Raw genomic sequence first — 16,577 nt, 5'->3', positions numbered from 1 at the left:
CTACCCTCTTTCCCAAAGGGTCTGGATTCTCCCTCTCCCTTCACCCCATATTCATAGGCACACAGAGATCCGTACATGCACTCAAGTACAGAGACGCACAGACACTGCGATAGACACATACATACAGACACATGTATACACAAGCTATATGGACATACAAACAGAGACACAGGCACAGGGGCACATAAACCCAGATACATGCAGAGACACAGGCACATGCACACACATTCACACTCATAAACACGTGTACATCTTTTTGTGATGCTCCACACCTGCTCCTGGGGGGCGTAGGACATCTGAGGTGTCTTTTCCACACACAGCATTCACATAAAAGCATTGGGGCCTAGGATCCTGGAGGACGGGAACATCCACTGTATCCAGCCATGGTCTGGCCAGTGCTCTGGGACCCAGCTAAACAGTGGTTCCTGCCTTCTGTAGGTCTGCCTCTGGTGCCTCTTCTGGATTTGTGTGTGAGGCTGATATTCCAATCTGATGGAATAGGAAACGTCTGTACATTCTGGTCTCCATCCATCAGTCTTCCCTGGAACATCAGAACAAATTATTCCCTCAGACTCCGAAGCATCTAAGGAGTACTGAAGCTTTGATACACATACTTGTATAATTCCTTTCAAGGGCGGGGGGGACCTCAGGTGAATGCAGAAGTCAATAGATCCGGGGGTCAACTGGAATTTCTAATTTTTGTTTTGTCATGAGAGAACTCACACACACACACACACACACACACACACACACACACACACCATCTTTTTCAAAAACTGGAAAACTACTAAATAATCAGTTTACTTCTGGGGCTCTCTCAGCTCCCACCAGCTCCTCCTTCCAAAAGCAGCCTTCAAATATGGAATCTAGGAGAAGCATAAAGCACACTGTCTGGAATCACTGGGAAAGCCCAGGGACACCCTGGGTTCTGTGCATTGTAGTTTCCCTCTTCTCCTCCCACACGTTCCACAAAAAGAAATGCAGAATACAACCCCATGAGGATGGCCTTTGTCATAACCACCCCTGAACACAGCAGGTGGCCATTCAGCTGCTCTCAATACAGTCAACCCTGGCAGACTCACAAAGTTTGCCAGAAAAGTCCATAGAAGGCTGACAGATCAAAAGTGAGTTGTGCCAGCTCTCCTCTTAGGAAACAGTTAGACGGGCGTCTGACTGCTAACTCCTTGGTTCTTTTCATAGTAGGCCTGAAAATAGCTCAGAATTCTTTTAATGTCTAGAGATGTGGGCGATGAAAAGAGTTTGGAGTGCAAAAAAATTCCTCCCCAAGAACCCCAATTCTGTTCCTGTCACATCCCCCCCACTAGCTACCTGGATGCCAGGCACTGCTGGGCACCCCCACAGTTCTTCAGGTACCCCCTTAGTGCCTTAGGAGACCATTATTCCTGGACTCAGAACTGACTCCCATGAAGGAGTGATGAGCCTGGTCATCTAACATGCTGACCACAAGGCCCTTTGTGTTCCCAACTTTGTATGTCCCTTGCTGCAAGTCTCCTCCTTTCCTGTTATCTGTCCTCATTGCCCCATTGAGAGATATTTCTTCTCTGAAGAGACCCCTTTTCTGTTTTAGAGTGTAATGGGGCAAATTATCTATCTCTTGAGCTGTGACCCTTTATATATGTAGTTTAACTTAACACAGCACCAGCAGTGGGCTAGAGAAGTTATTAGTACATCTAAGATACAAAGATATTGGAGGGGCAGAAATTAGTCTTAAAGGAGTGTTTGTAGAAAAGGAAAGGTCAGCTAGGAGCGGGGGTGATATGAGCTTATTGGTAATTATCCAAACAAGGATTAATGAGGTTTTATGTGGCAGGGAGAGCCTCCAAAATGAATACGATGGATGGAAACAATGTGCGACAGTGCTGTGAAGCAGCCAGCGGTGAAGCTTGATGTCCACTTGGGTGTAGGAATAAGGAAGACTGGGGAGGGGAGGAGGATAAAAGGCATCCCCAGACCCTGAATCTAAGTGGCCTAGAAACCACTTGCCCCAAAAATCACCTGAAAGGACAGGGGCTGTAGCTCAGTGGTGGAGCATTTGCCTAGAATGTGTGAGGTCTGGGTTTGAACCCCTCACACACACACACACACACACACACACACACACACACACACACACAAAATCACACATACAACCACACACGCACAATCACAGTTACTCGGGAGCTTTTAGTTGCAGATACCTGGTCCAATCTCAAGAGTCTGATTTTGTAGATGGATGAGGCTCGCAGGTCTACTTTGCCACTTTGCTAAAAGTTCCCCAGACGATTTTAATGTGAATTGGCTTTGAAATTTGTGCCATTTAGTAACTGTGACTGATGTCCTGTTTATTGCCCCTAAATTGAGTATGGTTCTTGGCAATTATTCAGCTGTTGATAAGTGATTGCTATGGTGATCAAATGGATAAATGACTGGGGAGGAGTCGAAGTTTCCCCTAAGGGGCTGTGGTTCTATTAACAGAAATGAGAAGACCACTGGGAAGAAGTTTGAAATAGAGGTGATAGGTCCCATCTTACAGATGGTCAAATGGTAAGGTTTTTTTTTTTTAAATTTTTTACTTTATGTGTATGCATGTATTGCCTGCATGTAGGTAAGTGCACCCGTGTTGTGCAATGCCGGCAGAGGTCAGAAGAGGCTGTCAGATCCCCTGGGACTGGAGTTACAGACAGTTGTTAGCTGCCAAGTGGGTGCTGGGATTCAAACCCGGGTCTTCTGCAAGAACAACCAGTGTTCTTAACCGCTGAGCCATCTCTCCAGCCTCAGATGGTGACTTCTAAATGTGCCTGGCTAACATGGGCATAGGGTCTAGGACTGAGGTAGAGTCAGGCTGGAGACATGGAAACCATTGCAAGCCTTGCTGCGGCTGCAACTTGGATGAAAAGTGCTGCATTCTGAGGGAAGTACAACAGAGAAGATCAGAACAAAGAACCCACCCAGGCAGCAACATGCAACATCCAGGAATCAGACAAGAGGGTGCAAAGAACTTAGAGGTTTTTCTATAGGGTCAAATGACTGGGAGGGGGCCTTGAGAACTAAGGAGAGTCCTTCAGAGTTAGGTATTAGGAAAGGAAAGTCCCCAAGAGTGACAGGAACAGAACAAATCACAGACACAGAATAAGGAAGTGGGGAGATGGCCCATCTCTACCTTTTCAGGAAAGGAGACAAACAAGCTGGTAGGTATTGAACCAACTGAGATTCCTAGGTTTGGGGACTCACAGGCCCCTCTAGTGCCACTGAGATACTGGCCTTCTGCAGAGGCCACCTCCCTTTGCCCTGTGTTTCTGTGCCGGCTTGTGCACATGGCTACAGTTCCTGTTTCAAAGCTCCCATCCAGACCACCCTCTGCTCACTGCACCTACTGTGTATCCCACAGACATGCCTGCTGGTGGAAGTACCAGCTAGCCAGGCACCAACCCATCAACTAAGGCAGAGCCAGCTTGCCCCTCCCTGTCCTTCAGTCCCATACCTTATCCTGCTGGAGGCCCGCAGAGCTGACCTTGGTGACCTGCCTGAGCTTTCCTCCTCTCCTTCTCCAGACCCTTTGGATCTAGCCTCACTATGATGGTGACTGTAGGCAGGCCTAGGCCCCCTTCCAGGCTTGAATGCAACTTCCAGTCACATTCTGATATCATAAAGCTAGTTAGGATGTCCCACATCAGTGACCAAAGAATATAGTTTAAGCTGTTCTGATGGCTTTGCTCTGGCCTGTTTCTGTACCTGGTTGCTTCTCAGACACTTTGGCTATTTTCACAACTGCTGGCTCCTTTGCCTTCTGGACTTTACTTGTGCAAGTCCCTGCCCTGGGAAAAGACCAGGAGGAGGGGGAGCAGGAGGAGGAGCAGCAGCAGGAGGGAGAGGAGGAAGAAGAAGAAGAGGAGGCAGAAGAGAAGGAGGAGGAGGAGGAGGGAAAGGGCCCCTTTTCTGTCTTCTCTCTGACCACCAGCAGTATCTCTAACCAACAGCTGGTTTTCTTCCTAATCTCATTAAATGTTGCCCCAAATTTTCTTTCTTTTCTCTCCCTCTTTTTCCTGCCTTCATTTTGTCCTTGTTTCCTTTGGAAGGAATTCTCACAACTCAGAGGCAAACCCTGTCAGCTTCTCAGTTGCTAATCCAGTCATCTGCTTGAAAGAATCTAGCCAGGAGGATGATGTTGATAAATGAATGAGGTAACAGAAGGAGGAAAAGCAGCTTTTCAGATCTGCAGCATCAATGGGATATCTCAGATATGGCTATTTAATGGTTCTGAAATAAGAGGACACCAGAACTTCGACTACAGTATTTAAGAAAGGGTGTTTATTTTGCCTTGTGAGATGCAAAGCATCTTGACCCCAAAATATCTATGACATATGCTTATACCCCCACTGGATGGAGGAGTCAAGCTTCACCTCACCTAATGGAAGCAGCAAGGATCACAGTAATGTTCCAATACCATCTTGGTTCTGCACATTGGTCCCCAGCACCCTTCCTCAACTCCGCTTTCCCAGAGGATTCCTGTAGGCTCCAGCACCCCACAGTGAGTTCCACAAGAGCTGAAGAACTTCATCTGAGCTGCACACTGAAGGGTTCCCAATAACTGCATAAAATGGGTGGGGACCTGCCCAGCTTCTCAAAGGAAAAGAGTGAAAGTGAACTGTTAATACCAAAGGCAAATGGGATCTATGTGATTTCCTCTCTGCCTAATGCTTTTTAATAGCAGGAATTTGAATAACACATAAGTATGTATAACTTAAAGCCCACAGGGGACAATCACTGCTGATTTAAGAACTCTGAGCACTTGAGGCAGACATTAGCCCAAGTATTTCTTCTGGATCCTTGTCCCTGAGATTGTTATCTGTTGTGCCTACCTTCTGAAAAAGAAGTGAAACCAAATAGGCTGGGTAAGCCATCCCTCTGATCAAAAATAAATTAGAGACATCGAGTTGCTTGTGTTATGATGAGGACATTGAGAAGCATGCAGAAATTCTGTTTCCACACAGAGGTGGGTAGGGCTTCAAGGCTTATCTTATCCAACCTCCTCACTCCTTCGTAGCAGTGGAAAAGGAGGTTCAGAGAGGCCAGGAGTTGAAGGTAAGGCCAAGTAGCACCCTTCTGACAGATTATCCCAGGGACTCAGACTCTTAAGTTCTATGTAGACAGAGCTAAGAGCCAGTTTCCTGAATCTTCCAGCGATATTCATACCCAACCAGCCAGCATGTTCTGGTTGCTCAATACCTGGTTTGCAATCAGTAGTCACCCAAGCTTGAGGAAGATTGGTACCCTGGGACAGGGTGGCAGGGCAGGCTGAAGAAGGTGCTAAGCAGACACGGAGCAGGAAGAAAACGCTTCAGGAGCCTTTGGTCCACAGGGGTCCCAAGAATATGTAACCACCCTTCTACCAATCACCCCAGCAGCTCCAGATCCTGACCAAAGTCCTGCCCCTAACTGCTTGCTAAGAAGAAACTGTTCCTTCTCACCCACTGTTCAAAAATTCAGCCTTGGGGTTAGGGAAATGGTTCAGCAGGTGCAGTGCTTGCTACCCAAGGATCCCAAATAGGATCTCAAGAAACACATAAATGTAGGATTATAGGATGGTGTCCTGCCTGTAATCCCAGCACATGGAAGGTGTTGTATAGGACTGTCCTCCAACAGACAGACAATGGACAGACGCCATCTTCCCAAGGTTGGTTTCATCCACTTGCCTAGAATCCGCTCAGCTGAACTTGTTGACTGTCATGCACCACAAGGAAGGAGGGGCAGGGAGAGTCACAAGACCCACATCTGAGAGTTCAGTCACACCTCCCAACCAATCAATAAGCTTTAGTTGCATGGGGTCTGGGGGAGGGCTAAGAATATATTGGCTGAGGAAGCAGAAGGAAGACTCTCTCACCATGCTATGCAGCCACCATCCATGCTTGGATGAAGACTTTCCAGTGTGACTTTCCAGTGTGGCTGTGCGTGGGTGGGGGGCTCCCACACTCCTGTAAGTAAACCTTCACCCATTCCTCTGTAAGCCCAATAAACTCATAAGTTTCCCAGACTGTGTTTGGTGAAACCGTACCTCAGTTTGTCATTTAGGACCAAGGAAAGATGTTGTTTATGCCTTCCTCTGCCCCAGAAAGAATTATAGCTACAGAAAGCAGAAACAGGATTCCTGGAACAAGATGGCTAGCTAATGGAATTGATGAGCTCTGGTTTCAGGTGAGAGAGCCCACCTAAATACACAAGGTAGACAATGACTGAGGAAAACACCCCAATGTCAGCCTCTGAGAACATGCACACGCACATGCACACGCACACGAGCATGGGCCCCCCACATCCAATCCCTCACTGCCCCAAATCCTTTTATCTGCCACTCCATATGTAATTGAAGGCCCTTAAGGAAGAGAAATCATTATTTTCTGTTTAATCTGCACTCTTTGCAAGGCTGGAGTCCTGAGTGTGGCAGTCACACACGTCATTCCCAAATCGAGGCACAAAGGATTCAAGTGCAGCAATTGGGCATAATGGTGCAGCAGAGCCGTATCAACACTCACACAGTAGTGTGTTAATGAGTATTAAAACTGACATTGCAAATACAGTGTTCTCGATGTTTAAAATTACAACTCTGGAACAAGTCATGCTGTTAAAACATACAAGAAATACCAGTTAAGTCTTCAAGTAGAGCCCAAACAGCCTATACAGATCACTGCTATCCCAAAGTGCAGAACAAGTCATTTTCATTGAAACGAGGCAAGAATTAGCAGGTAGTTCAGTGATTTAAGTGCTAAGATAAGTAGAAATAACAAATCCAAATATTAAGCTCTAATTACTACCTGATGAGCTACATATCTGCTCAGCATTCCAACATGACTCTCTTCAGCAGCAAACCTGGGGAATGTGGAGGTTTGTTGGAAAACATAAGCCTATGACCAGGGCATCCATGCAATAAATATGTGTCACTTCCATGTATTTGGCTCATGTATTGTCCCAGTGATGTTGAAGAGAACAAATGTCAGGAGTGAAGATGCCTTTCAGCCAACAGCTGGAAATGAATGATCCTATGTCTACTGTCTCCTGTGAGAAGGGTTTACAGGTCACTCGGACAGCTTGCTGGCCAAAGGAGTCACCTCACTCTTGTAGCCTGTCCTCTCAAGAATGGGACAGAAAATTAGCCTGTTCTTCCCTGGTTAGCTTCAGCGACCAGGAGAAATTGCTGTGGGAGGCATTATCTGACATAGCCAATCAAAAACCTTGCCTCTGAGACACCACTTGTGAACTTCACACCTTGGTGTAGGGGGCAAGGGAGAGGTTCCTGGGGTCACACATCACTCTTCACCTTTTGTGGGATTCACGCAGTGTTCAAGGCAGCTGGGCTGTTCTCTCTCCCAGATCTCTGAAACCATCCCTTGGAGAACTCTGCTACTGGGACATTCTCATGCTGAGAAGTGACTGAAGGTCTTGGTGGGCAAAGGAATCTTTTTACAAGTATACATATATGTACAAGAGATGATAAAAAGACAGTCTCTAAAGCACTTTGGGATTCCCCTAATGAAAGGCACCAGATAAATGCAAGTCATTACCAAAACAAAAGGTCAAGTTTTCCAGCTTTCACATCCACAAAAGCATCCACTAGAGGTACCTCTTTTTTGGTGGTAAACCCTCTTATTTAGAAAAATCCTTATTAGTGGCTGAGTTGTTCTGCTTCCTGTCTTTTTCTATTTTGCATAAGCTTCACGGTCAGTGACCATGGATACCATGCTCAGTGACCTGATACCATCAGCCTCGGCAAACTGAACAGTCCTCACAAGTTATGCCATCACCTGCCTTCAGTGCAGCTGGAGACGATTTTATAAATTTTCTGCTTCCTAGGGCTGAAAACATTAGCCAAAGACAGAAATTCCATGTGCAAATTCCAAAAAGTAATCCTGCTCTTCTGACTCACTGGTGGGTGCCTTTAAGTCATCTCATGTTCCTGACGCTTCTGAGTAACAGATGCAGACAAGTCTGCACATAGGCACTAGGAGGTCCCCACCCTCTGCTCCTCATCTCATGAGACTCCAGTCTTATAAAGGATTTGAACTGAGGGCTCAAGGGCATAAAGTGGCCAGTGCATCCATCCAATGAATCACCCACACTATAGTAGCCATGGCAACTACAAGCACACAAAGTCCTCTGAGAAGATCTACTCCATACCCCAGGAGGTATGGATTATCCTTAACCAACTAAAATATAAAATTAAGAGGCTCAAACCTTGGATAAAATGCCTGTTTATCTCCATAACTCGATCCCTAGATGCTATAGCGTTGTCAAAGACCGAACAAGAACAGAAGCCACGGGAAAACCATCAGATTAGGTAGAGGATGATGAGAAAGGACTATTTTACAAGGGGGCCCAGGTTCCCTTCATAAGGCTATGTGCTGATTAACTATAGAAGAGGAACAGCTGCATGTTGGAGAAGGAAACAGTGATATCCCTTTAACACGGCTTAATAATTGGAAGGTCTTTTTGACTAGCTGAAAGCTTTTTAAGAAATTTACAGTGATTTGTAATGTTTTATGAAGTAGCAATTTTTGGTTTTATAACTCTTTCCTGTCTTCTGGCCTCTACCCACCATTCCCCAACCAAGTGTAACCACAGTGGAAATAACCACTGTGAGTGGTGAGTCACAGTCCCTTCATGCACATCTATGTTTTGAGGATGCTTCTGTACTACCAGGTTTCCATGTTACAGCAGGAACTCTGGGCAATCCAAACACTGAATATCCTATACTGTATCCTAGAAGAAAAATTCTTTGAAGCAAATTTTGCTTGGAAATAAAAGGGCTCTCAGTTTATGAGCTTTCAGAGCAGGCAAAAAAAGTATTTAAGCTACTGCCCTTGCTAGCAATCTAGCAATGTTCACCTCAGAAAGACAGAACGACACTAGCTTCTTGTAGTTAAGAAAGACAACACCTTATTCCTAAACATCTTTAAAAAATAAGTACTTCAAAAACATGCTAATACCAAGACACAGCAAACTTTGGTTAAATGACCTGGACTGGGACCGTCGGCCAGAAATAAATGTCTCTATTATTCCCCTAGGAAAGATAGAGGCCTGACCACAAGTGAAAGGACTTAGCCCACATGGATTCTACTTTTGGCATCCTGGGCTTTGGTCCACATTTAGCTGAAGTCCCTGCCCCTAATATATCTGTTTCAGGAAAAAAAAAGAAAAAGAAAAGAAAAGAAAAGAAAAAGAAAAAGAAAAAAGAAACAACCTTTAGTCTTCACTACTTTTTTAAGTGAGTAACATTCTCATACAAGACAAACATCAATGTACACCTTTCTTAAAAAATGACTGGTGTACCCATGCAAGCCACAAAGACAGGATTGGGTAGAAAAACAGCTCACAGACTTGCATCGGTCAAGTGTGCTTAACTTTGCATTCTCTTCGTTTTGGTATTAAAATTAAATGAAAGCAATGGATAAAGAATTGAGATTTTGTTTTCACATGATTATGATCAAAATCTCATGATATCCTTGCTGACCTCATAGACATATGTATTTCCACTAGACAGAGTGGTCAGGGCTTTTTATATAGAACTCACACAACAACCTCAGAAACAGGATCACAAATAACTCAACTCACAGATAATACCAGGGTACAAGCACTAGACTATTGTACACAGTGTACAGAGAAATTAGCATTCTGGGTACTCAATCTGGCAGAAAGATGAACGTTTTATGCCCACGATGCAAAGACCAGTGAGTATCATTTCACTGAAAGGTGCAAAGGCATGGTGTCAGACACACCATCCTCTAAAAAATGACTCTAAATACTGCTAAAGCAACCTGGGGTGCATATCCCATGCAGCTCTCCTTCTGGGTTTGGACAGACTCCTTATGCCAAAACCCTAAGGTGCCCATACTGTGCCAGAGACACAAGAGGCAGCTCAGCAATGTAGGTTTGAGGATAACAAACCTTCCCAACTAGTGTAGAGAATCATCTAAGCTTAGTTCACTTGGTGAGCTCCCGCTCATGTTCGTCAGGCTCGCCATGAGGGACTTAACTTTATGAGCATAGTAGTCCCTTAAATTGACAGAAGGGACCTCCTTCATTCCATCTCCAAAGTCGCAGCTACGCATAGCACTCTCAAGTTGCTTTTGGCGACGATAGAAGTGGGAGAACTTATTGAAGATCAAGGTGATGGGCAGTACCACCACCAGGATACCCGCCAAGATGCAGGCAGAGGCAGTCAGCTTCCCTGCTGTGGTCCCTGGGACCACATCCCCATAACCAACAGTGGTCATACTGACAGTGGCCCACCACCAGCAGGCAGGGATGGTGGCCAGGCCCTCATTCTCCTCCTTTTCAATGGTATAGGCCACCACAGAGAAGATGGAAATCCCCACAGAAAGGTAGAGCAACAGCAGCCCTACTTCCTTGTAGCTGTATTTCAGGGTGGCTCCCAAAGAGCGGAGGCCAGTGGAGTGTCTGGCCAGCTTTAGGATGCGAAAGATCCGCATCAGCCTCAGGACCTGAGCCACTCTGCCCAAGTTGGCCAACGTAGGAGAACTCTCCACCACCAAGTTCACCACTAGGGTGATGTAAAAGGGGACAATGGACATGAGGTCAATAAGGTTTAGGGCATTCTTGAAGAACTTGAGAAATTCAGGAGCCACAGCAAACCTGGCCACCAATTCAAATGTGAACCAGGCAATGCCAAAGTGCTCCACGATTTCAAACCTGGGGTCTTCGCCAGGGTTGCCCTGGCTGTCAGGGATTTGGAAGTCTGGCAGGCTATTGAGGCACATAGTGATGATGGATCCCAACACCACCAAGATTGACAGGACACTGAAGACCCTGCTCAGGACTGAGTAGCCTGGGTTGTCCAATGCCAGCCACAGCTGCCTGCGGAAGTTGCCCAGGGGTTGCCCGTCGAACTTGGAGGCATCATTATAGAACGCCAGAATCTCATCGAAGGAGGATGTGGTGCTCTCCTGGTCGCTCTGTTCGTCCCACTTCTCTTGCTCAGGCTCCACTTTGCGGCCGTGATAGCTGTAGCTACAGCAGGAGTCAATGAAGAACTCGTTGATGCCCCAGTACTCGATCTCCTGGCTGAAGGAGAAGACGCACAGCTCAGCCATGACATGAAGCTTGCCAGTGTGGTAGAAATGAAGCACGTAGGGGAAGAGCTCCGGATTACGGTCGAAGTAGAACTCACGCTGGACGTCGTCATAGTCATCACAGAGTTCCAGAATGGCCTCGCGTGAGTGGCACAGGAGCAGGCGGCCCAGGCGCGTCTCTGGGAAGCGCAGCAGGGTGTGGGAACGCAGCCGTCTCTTGAAACCGCCCACGTTGATCCGGATCTCTCCATCCTCGACGTTGGCCTCGGACACGTCCCATAGGCTCTGGCCAGTCATGCTGAAGATGCCCAGCCACCGGCGCCGCGCGGGGGCGCTACACCTGAAAACCAAGGGAACCCCATCTGTGTGAGCGCGGGCGCTCCCCACCCCATCCCCTTATTTTCTTTCTTCAGACCCTTCTCCAGCGGGCTCAGCCCTCTCCAGCAGGGTCTCTGGGTGCAGTTGGGTATTGGGGTGCAGGAATGGTCTACCGGGGTTTGTCCCTTTCCGGGCAAGGTAGGGGTGTATGTTTCTACTAGTATGGTCGGGCCTCCACCTCCTCCCTGGGGGTCCCGGCGGTCGCTTTTTCTATGCCCAGAGGACTGCCTGCTGACCTTGCTGTTGGGCAGACCAAGGAGACGCCCCCGCCCGCGCGCCGCAGACAGGCGGGACCCGAGCTCTCTGAGACGCGCACTGCCAGGGCTGGGCGGAGAAGGGGGCGCGGAGATTTGGGAGGGGGCGGGGAAATTCATCGCTCCAGAATGTAAACCTGGGCTGGGGGAGAAGAGGGTCGACTCATCGTCCCCGGTCTCCAAGGCCCCAAAGACTGGAGCCCCAGGTGTCCCCCTCCTCGGGTTCCCCCGCCCTCCTGGCGTGGTGCCCCCGGGCGGCGTGCGCTGCGCCTTCCCCGGCTTGCCCTGCGCGTTCTGGAAGCGCTTACCTGGGAGCATCGGCGCCCGCGGCCGAGGCCGGCGGGAAACTTCCCGGACCTGCTGGCGAGCATCGCCGTGGTGGCCGCTGCTGGCTGGCTGCGCGGGTGCGCGCGGGTGCGAGGATGTGTGCGCCTGTGTGTGCGCCTGGCTGGCGGGCGGGGTCCGCCGCGAATCTCCTCCAGTCTGGGCTCCGCAAGCCGCCGCCGCCCGCAGCTGCTAGAGGCTCACAGGTGGCTGCGTGGCCCGGATGCTCGTGGAGCCCCCCTCGCCCGATCCGCACGCCCCTCACCCGCCCAGAGAGGCGAGAGCCCACGCTGCAGGCGCCCGCGGAGCGGGGGCGGGAGCGGAGCCTATGCGCCCTGGATCGGCCCTGAGCCCTGGCACTGCGCGGTGGTGCTGAACGGACAGCTCCGCACACTTCAACCGGGGCGCAGCCTCCACCACCCCAGACTGGGAAGATGCTCCAGCATGTCCTTAAGATCCCCTTGCACCCCAACATCTTTCCCTCCCTCCTTCCACATCCTCCGGGGACAGCTGTTATTGCCAGCACCCCCAGGACTCAAGCAGAGGGTTGCCTCCTGTGACCTTTACCCGCTGGGTCTGTCCAGAGACAGTCTTAAATGATGAGAGACGGCTTTGGGGGTGGGGCGGGGAGCGGCGATGCAGAGGGATCTCTGGGCTTCCTTTTTTAGAAACACGAAGAAAAGTTTCCCCACGCTTGGAGACGGTATTATTGGAAAATAAGAGATGGAGGGGTGAGGAGCTGTCAGGAAAGACTGAGGTTGAGCTGCAGCAGAGGTAGGGGTGGGGCAAGAGGTGGGGAGTGCGTGGATCCTATTGGCATGGAAAAGAGTCATGGAGTTCTATTTGGGAATTCTATGAGCGGATAACATATACGCACAGGCCAGTGTGGTGTGTGGACTGCAAGGGGAGTGCATGGAGCTGTGGGGGTCCAGGTCTGAGGACAGCAGAACTTTCCAGTGCCTGTATATAGCATCAAAAAAAAAATGGGTCTTCTCATGGATGAGGAGACCTATACAGTGCACTATACATGAGGAACTGGATATGCATCAGTGTGATGTGTGTATATAATGGGGGGGCTGTACACTGTGTGCACAGTGTGCCATACATAGTTTGATATCTTCAGTGTCTGTGTCTTCATTCATGGGATGTGTGGCTCACCTCTGGCTCTTGTTCTTAAGGCCCTCCTGCTGATCTGAGCTGAGAAAAGGACCCCATTCCTGGTAGTTCCCTCCCTTTGGTCTCTGAGTGTTTTGCATGGTTCTCATTGCAAAGATTGTGGGTTGTGTTCCCTTAGCAGGGAGCTATTGTCTACATGTCTTGGTCAGAAGTCCTATGACAGCCCTTGCAGGGTAGCTTCAGATTCACAGGGCAACCACCACAGACACAATGAGAAGAACATTTTTTTAGTGGCTCTAGCAATGTCATCTGACCAGAAACTGCTGGGGTAGCTTTAGAGTGCTTGATGGGCTGGGGTTGTAGCTCAGGGTTAAAGCGCTTGATGGGTTGGAGTTGTAGCTTGGATTCAGAGTGCTTGATGGGCTGGGATATAGCTCAGGGTTAGAGTGCTTGCCTAGCATGTGTGAGGCTTTGGGTTTTGATTTCCAGCACCACATACATAAAGTAAAAGACTAACATGCTTTGGGCTCCCATAGAAAGAATCCTTGATGTAGCTCTGTGTGGGCTCACTGGATTCAAGCGTGGCTCATCCTTGAGCCAGACACACTCGTCTTTGAGTGGAGTGTGTGTGCGTGTGTGTGTGTGTGTGTGTGTGTGTGTGTGTGTGTGTGTTGGGGGAATCTGTCTCCCTATTTCTTTTTTCTATTACTTTCTTTTTATTATTTTTTAGTTAACATACAAAATGAGTTTCTTTATGACATTTCCATACACTTACCATGTACTTTGCTCATATTCATCTTCACCCCCTGCTTTCCAGCCACCCCCCCTTGCTGGCCCCTTTCCTTCCCTCAGGTCTCTATTTCTAGAAGTCTGTGAGGCATATGTTCACCCTATCCTCTGTCTAGGTCACTGGATCTATCACTTGAAGTCTGGGGCTCCCCCACATCTGACTGGACTGCAGTCTGGAGATTCCTAGGTCTCCATCCCCATGTAATGCTGCTGAGAGAGTGCCAGCCCTGGGGTGGGGTTCACTACATGTGTAATCTCTGTCTTGATGCCTCTCGGACCCTTTCAGTCCCCCACACACACCTTGGGGGAGGGTGGCTGCAAGTTCTCCCTGCTTCAGGTGCCCTTAGCAGCAGCACTTGGGGACAACCCTCTCTCTAGCCTGCACCTCCATCCTCTCAATTACCTTCTGTCCAGTCCAAAGCTTACAAGCCCCCTTCAGCTTCTCTACCACATGTCTGTATGGCTTCTGCTGCATGCCTCCATTCCCAAGCACCCCCATTCCTTCAGCCTCTGCTCCTGCCTCTGTGGTTGAGCTCGATGCATAAATCTCCTGAGGGTCCATTCTGCGAGAAATGGAACACACTTGAGTCTGATGACTCGAGTTTTCTTCCTTTCTCTGATTTATTTAACACTCTGTTCCTGATTGTGTTGTTTTTACTCACCACTCTTTCCTTTGTGATCATGGAAGACTTTGTCCATAGAGAAAGAGACTCTCAGCTTTTGTCTCTTTGTCTTTCCCTGACCCATGGTCACCCCATCCACAGACTTCTGTGGTTTTCAGACCTTCCATCTCTCTACTAAGGACCACTCCATGCCATTATCAGCTCAATCCTCCTATCCCCACTCCTGCCACCCACCTGCATTGTTTTGCTTGATTTTCCCCCCTTTTACCCTCTCCCTTATCCTCTTCCATACCCCAGGTTATACTGAGGCCCCTTGTCTGAGGCTAGTTTTTCCTGTGAGGCTAGGGTCAGAGACAAATCCCCACACTCACCTTTCCCTTAGCATCAAAGTGAACTTGGAGCTCACAGGGAGAAGCCTGAGTTTGGGGCACAGAGTTATTTCTTGGAAAGGCTGAAGCAGAAGCTCCTGGATCTGACAGATGCCTTTGCAGAGGGTTAAGTGTATGTGACAGGCAGAGTCACTTGTTTATTTCCCAGTCACTGCATTGAAGAGAAATGGAGCCGTCTCCCCTCCTTCTGTAGCAGGGAAACTGGTTTTGTTTATGATTTATTTAGAGGTCTGAGCCCTGATCTTAAAATATAGCTGCCTGCTTCCCTGGTGCCGTATGTCTGGGTTTGTCTGGGGGAGATAGTGAGGGGGTAGAGGAAGAGGGAGAGGCATTCTGGGAAGAGGGAGAGGGGATCCTGGGTGGTGGCCCAGATCCTTGCACCTGGATGACTCTTCTCTCTGCTTCCTCTGCCAATGCAGATCTCAGCTGAGCCCACACAGCACAGACTCAGCTTTTCCCCTGACAGGCAGGGGGGCTGCTTCAGCAGCCCTGGCTGAGTGAAATGGGCTGTCTGACCTATATTCTCCACTGTGGGGAAGAACTGGGCCCCATCCTTCACCTGGGCGTGTTCCTTGACCCTGATGGAATGAATCACTTACCCATACCCCATCCACTACCCACCAGCCACCCTCCCACCACAGCACAGTGTCTTTTAAAAAGAAAAGTAGATCATGTTCTTGCACCCTGAAAACCTTCCAGGGGCTTCCCATTGCAATGAGAAGGAAATCCACTTGATTATCACTGCTCCAAAACCCTCCACAATACATCCCTGCCACCTTTCAGACTTCATCCCTTTGCTGTCTTTTGTGCCCCACTCATATGTCTCCTTTGTCCCCATTAATGGCCTTTGCACCTACTGTCATGACAACTTCATATGACAGTTTCTTATTGCACTCAGGACTTGGTTTAAATGTCATCTCAGGAAAGTATGACTTCCCAGTCTTAAGTTAGAACCTCATCCTGCAGCTGCCATTGCCTCCACCAATGTACACTCAAGGGCAGCTATTAAAGGGCGAGTGAGCAAGGCTCCCGTTGCTTTCTGGGGTGTTCTCTACTAGTCTTTACCTCAACTATTTTTCTTTTTAGAGGGTTAATACGAATCCTGGGAGCTCCTGTGCCTGAAGCTCTGATCTGCAGCCCCCAAGCTGTAGGGCCTCTCCTCAGCAACCAATTGGATCTTGCAATCTAGTGGATCTCAGTGCTAGCCAAAGCTTCTAGATGTCTTGACCATTGAACCAGACTATTTGAGGCAGTCTCTGATGGACAGCATGGGAAATATGTGTTTTCTGAAAGTTCCCAATGTAGCTCAATGTGAAGTCAAGGTTGAGAGCCCTAAGGAGGATGTGGACCCAGAGCTGAGTGCCAAAAGCCTAGATTGTTTGGTCAGCACCAAGGGCAGCAGCTGTGTCTCTGGTGCCTGCCTGTGATGGAAGCCTTCCAAAGGCTCCGTACTGTTGTATCTTTGCCTCTGTCAATCCTCAACTTGCTGAAGAGCTTCTTGTGCTTGTTCATCTCAGAATCCTTTACCTTGGAGAGAATTAATTTGCAATTAGGAGTAATCATACTTTTTTTTTCCTGCTTGGAAGGAGTCAGCTTCTTAGCCCCTTATAATGTTAATAGTAATAA

General features: G+C 48.5%; 1 protein-coding gene across 1 annotated transcript; it reads right to left on the bottom strand.

Moving 5' to 3' along the window:
• Nucleotides 1–9,573: 9,573 nt before the first annotated feature.
• Nucleotides 9,574–12,797, bottom strand: Kcns2 (potassium voltage-gated channel modifier subfamily S member 2). Its single transcript, XM_008831543.1, has 2 exons — nucleotides 12,019–12,797; nucleotides 9,574–11,418 (listed from the first exon to the last, which is right to left on the bottom strand). The coding sequence occupies exons 1-2, from the start codon at nucleotides 12,507–12,509 to the stop codon at nucleotides 9,942–9,944; spliced, it is 1,968 nt and encodes a 655-aa protein (XP_008829765.1). The 5' UTR covers nucleotides 12,510–12,797; the 3' UTR covers nucleotides 9,574–9,941.
• Nucleotides 12,798–16,577: the final 3,780 nt, after the last annotated feature.

Source organism: Nannospalax galili, unplaced genomic scaffold (genome assembly GCF_000622305.1).
Source record: "Nannospalax galili isolate Female #2095 unplaced genomic scaffold, S.galili_v1.0 scaffold334, whole genome shotgun sequence".
Taxonomy (NCBI): Eukaryota; Metazoa; Chordata; class Mammalia; order Rodentia; family Spalacidae; genus Nannospalax; species Nannospalax galili.
The sequence above is the reverse complement of the archived record's forward strand: the minus strand, read 5'-3'. Positions and strand labels throughout refer to the sequence as shown.